The sequence below is a fragment of the Engraulis encrasicolus genome, chromosome 3 (assembly GCF_034702125.1).
Source record: "Engraulis encrasicolus isolate BLACKSEA-1 chromosome 3, IST_EnEncr_1.0, whole genome shotgun sequence".
NCBI classification, from domain to species: Eukaryota; Metazoa; Chordata; class Actinopteri; order Clupeiformes; family Engraulidae; genus Engraulis; species Engraulis encrasicolus.
The window spans coordinates 13942593-13947592 of NC_085859.1; the positions used below are offsets into that span (position 1 = coordinate 13942593).

General features: G+C 44.3%; 1 protein-coding gene across 2 annotated transcripts in view; it reads left to right on the forward strand.

Moving 5' to 3' along the window:
- The window catches only part of sema6a (sema domain, transmembrane domain (TM), and cytoplasmic domain, (semaphorin) 6A), a 150561-nt gene that overhangs the window by 99071 nt on the left and 46490 nt on the right, over positions 1–5000 (forward strand). For both annotated transcript variants that reach the window (XM_063194808.1, XM_063194809.1), the window contains exon 12: positions 1080–1235. In XM_063194808.1, the coding sequence (XP_063050878.1) occupies positions 1080–1235 (156 nt within the window). The remainder of the gene's footprint in view (positions 1–1079; positions 1236–5000) is intronic.

The following is a 5000-nucleotide window of genomic DNA, read 5'->3' on the forward strand; positions in this document are numbered from 1 at the left end:
CGCTAAGACCCTCATCTTTCATTAAAACGTGTTCATTCATCTGAAACAAACAGAGGTTTTAAATAAAGTTGTCTCAAATCTCATGAGCCTGAATGTTGCGTAATGCAGCTGCAGGCGCCAGGGTCAATGTTGCGAAATGCAACATCAGGCATCAATGGGTTAAAAGCACTTTAGAAATAACACAACACTAAATTGCATTACATTAGACAATTTTAGTCAAGGGTGGTTGGAGATAGAGATTGTCCAGGTCTCTCTAGGCCCCGGCAGCACGTCATCAGAGAGAGTAGAGAGAGAGGTTCCATTGGCCCATTGTTTCCTGGTTCTATTATGGCCCCCCTTAGGCAGCCCTAGGCAGACCTAAGGACTGTTCTATTCATTGTAGGAGCATTATGACACGGCCCTTTAGGCAGACCGGAACCTGGTCGCGTTAGGTGCCCATAGAAACCTATTATGTTGGCATATCTCTACTAAAGAATCTCTGACGTCATCTTCCTTCTTCCTCGTCCTCAAACAGCTCCACCGGCTCGGCTACCCATCAAATCACCCACAGTAGAAAAAGTCCTCCTCCTCACCTTCAAATCTCCCCATGATCTGTCTCCCCCGCTAGCTTGCTGACCTCCTCCACCCCAATATCCCCCAGAGGTCTCTGCGTTTTCTGGTCCTCTTTCAAGGGTCAGCTGGCCATCCCCCCACAAGCAGACTCAGAGCCATCGGTGACACAGCAGCCACAGTGTCTGCCCCTACCATCTGGAGCAAAGCACCCCCTCTTATCTAGCCTGCTCCCTCACTGGCGCTGTGTAAAAAGCACCTCAAAGCACACCTGCTTACTGAGGCATTTGGCTGTGAATCCCACTCACTTCCGTGTACACTGTAAATGCACACATGCCTACCTACACCCATTGTAAAGTGACCTTGGATAATGAACAGCACTATATAAAACACATTAGTTAGTTATTATTATTATTATTATTATTGTTGTTGTTATTATTATTATTATTATTATTATTATTATTATTATTATTATTATTATTATTATTATTATTACTATAACCTCCATTGTGACTCTGATGATGTTTCAGACCGGGCTTTTGTGCTGACACACCTCTGACGGAGCGGTACAAGGTGTCCAACGAGTTCCCCGACGACACCCTGAACTTCATCAAGATGCACCCTCTTATGGACGAGGCTGTGGCCTCCATTGGCCATCGGCCCTGGTTTCTGAAGACGATGGTGCGGTGAGTATCAGAGCTATTGACATAAAATGCCATACATATTTCTCCACTAATGTGAACGCTCCATACCGTCATGATTTATGGACAAAAAAGAACTTTCCATTGCCGTTGTGTTGTGTTTTAGTCTCTGTATGTCTTTGAATGTCTGTTCATGTTTTTGTTTTATGTTACATGTTCTTTAAAGCATCTTTGGCCATTTAGAAAAGCGCTATTCAAATTTATTGTATAATTATTATTATTATTATTATTATTATTATTATTATTATTATTATTACAGTCCTGAACATGGAATAGCCTAAGTGTGATTATATGACAGCATACTGCAAGCCATGGCTGTGCTACACAGGCAATGTGTTTATCTCTCTGAATATACTGTATAGCAGACAAAAGTAGCCTACATGTGTCTGTCACATACTGATATGTTAGTCTTGTGCCTATGATTTGCTTGTTAATATCCTTGTTCTTAATGGGAATATTGCTAAGGTTATTTTGGTTTATTTTGGTGTACTTTTTACTGCACAACATCTGTCAGTATCCAGAACCAGAACAGGTGTGGCTAATTAAGAAAGGCATGGAACACTGAAGAGTAACTGCCATTTTTTTTTATTTTAGAACTCTGCTGTAGAATACTCAATGGCAACCACTGCTTGCTGTGAGGACTAATTAGTTAGCTGCTGGGCCTAGTGAGTCAACGAGAACAGGTGTTGCCAATAAAGGGTTCTGACAGTTACTCTTCAGTGTTCATTAGCTAAGTTAGCTTATGTTATTTTTACTACAACTGCTTTACATGATGGGTTCTCAATTTTTGTTTTCCCCTGGCTGCACAACCCTGGCTGCACACAACTCAACCGATCTCTTGTGGTTGGCTGCCAGTGTCTTGCCCCTCCTCACAACACCGCTTTATAAACAAAACAAAAAAAAACATGTATGCTTTGACCCAAAAGGCAAGCCCACTTTTAGTATTTTCTACAAGAATGCAGTCTAGTTTAAATAAAATATGTGCTATAGTTTTCCAGCCAACCTCCCAGGGCCCCCCAGGGCCCCCCAGCCCCCAATTTGAAAATCACTGATATAGAGTAGAGTACTTTTATTAATCCCGAAGGAAATAAAGGTCTCTGTCAGCTTAAATGAATACAAAAATACACTTACAGTACTACACATTATTGCACATTGTAGTAAACATATAGTACACACTTGAGTAATATCAACCTTCCAGCAGTTCACGCGCACACACATACACACTGCACGCAGGCACGCACGCACACATACACACACACACACACACACAGATACACACACACACACACACACACACACACACACACACACACACACACACACACACACACACACACACACACACACACACACACACACACACACACACACACACACACACACACACACACACGGTAGTGTAGGGTAGCGTGAGTAGCAGGCAGGATATTGTTTCATACTCACAGAGGCTGATCATAATGCAGATCTGTGGCCAGATTGACAGACGCACATGACCTGTCTGTGTGTAGAGCGCTGCATATCAGACAGTCCGGGTTATGTTCTCAATACACAGAAGTCACATAAGGCTTGACATATGCACCTGCCAAGTGGCCAAATGATGAAAATCTATTTTAGTACCGGTATATGCCCAGTCAGAGTAGCCTGTAATGTTTTCTTTTCCACTTGTGCATCAATTGTTTGTTCAAGATTAGAGGGAAAAAAACAAATTGCTCACTTATTCAGTTTCTTTTTGTCTGATTGATTTCCATGTAGGAAGCCATGTTAATAGCACTGATCCTCTTCACTAGTCTTCATCTTTGGAGCTTAGCTTTCCAGTAATATGGGAAAAAACAACACTCCTAACTAAACTGTGGCTAGTAGACAGGCTGCATGGCTAGTGTTTGGGGTGGCTGGGGTGCACACCATTGGTCACAGTGTAGCCTGGGAACTCCCACACTGCCTGTAGTTCTACACAATCATTTCGATCTGAAAGACATCTCACTTGTGATTAGGTCTGGTGTTAACCAGGCAAGTCACAGTGGGCATTGAGCAAAAAACGTAATGTCAAGCCCTGAGCAGGTAGTATGCCTGGCGTGGACTGATAGGTGCAGTATGTGAGCATGACCCCTCTAAACTGTCCTTTGCTGTCCTTTGCTGCATCACTTTTCAAAGTTATTCCGTCTGCTTAAATAGAAGCTGTAATGTAAAACAGACAGAGAGGCAGGCAGGCAGGCTGCAGCTTTTTGTGGCTGGAAATAGAAGTGTGTGTGTGCGTGCGTGCGTGCGTGCGTGCGTGCGTGCGTGTGGTGTGTGTGTTGTCTCTGGGCTTTGTACTCCAGCTTCTTCCCGCCTCATAATCTCTCTAGGCGTGTGTATAACTGTGTGTGTGTGTGTGTGTGTGTGTGTGTGTGTGTGTGTGTGTGTGTGTGTGTGTGTGTGTGTGTGTGTGTGTGTGTGTGTGTGTGTGTGTGTGTGTGTGTGTGTGTGTGTGTGTGTGTGTGTGTGTGTGTGTGTGTGTGTGTGTGTGTGTGTGTGTGTTAGAGAGAAGCAGTTTGGTGGAGTGGATGCACATCTGCGTGCGTGCATGCGTGCGTGCGTGCGTGCGTGCGTGCATGCGTGCGTGTGTGCATGCGTGCGTGCGCAAGACTCAGGAAGTCGGCTAGAAAGGAGATCCGTAAGGAGACGTTTATCTCAGACGTGGCCTGGAGGAAGATGTTTGAATTTGAAGAACCGCGTCTCACCATGCCCCCCATCCCCCCCATCCTCCTCTCCTTTTCTCTCCTCTGTCTAGAGCTTTTCCTCAAACCTCACCCTGTCTCGCCCCATCCTCCTCTCCTCCTCCTCCTCCTCCTCCTCCTCCTCCTCCTCCTCTCCTGTCCTCTTCTCTTCTCTGTCTGCCGCTTTTCCTCAAACAAATTAGAACAATGGAGTCCATTTTCAAGCAGGACGAGAATAGGACCCTGCCAGGCAAAAATACAGTTAGCAAGAGATGTGGCTCATATCATCCCCCTTGTTGCTGTCGCTGCCGGATCTCTTCCTGGTTTCAAACGGGAGTCGGAACAGACTGAGCACCCCGAGCTAGCTTAGGGGCTCATGATAAGGCTGTGAGCTGTGTTCTCGACACAGATTGTTTTTTTTGTTTTTGTTTTTTTTCCCACTGCCATTGGCTCCGATCACTTTTATTTTTTTTCTTTCATCGTTGTTCATGAGGTTCACTCTTGTTTTTCTGTCTTTTATCGTTGTTCGTGGGGTTTGTAGTTCTCGGTTGTTGTTTTTTTTTTAAAAGCATTTGTGGAAGGTTAACTATAGTATATACCGCATGCATCCTCGAAAGTAGTTTTTGGTTCTCAGATGGGGCGCTACGAATATGAAATGCAGCACCTAATATTAGTTTTCAGTTGAATGTATGAGTTCCAAAAAGCAGTGCACTAAAGGAACATTCCCGTTTTATTTTAGAGTGCCGCCTTTGCATAGCCTACACCATACCCTGCTTGAAGAACATTGAGAAAATATTCTCATTAATAAAATGGACAAGAAGCATGAGCCACCAAGTTGTTCTAACATTTGTATTTGAACTGGTTTTAGGCTCTGAGCCATATGCTACAGTCACCTTTCTCTCTCACATATGCTCTCTCTCTCTCTCTCTCTCTCTCTCTCTCTCTCTCTCTCTCTCTCTCTCTCTCTCTCTCTCTCTCTCTCTCTCTCTCTCTCCATTGTGGTAAGTACGGGAGCACCAGGCACTGACAAACGATTGATGCCACATTTTGCCGG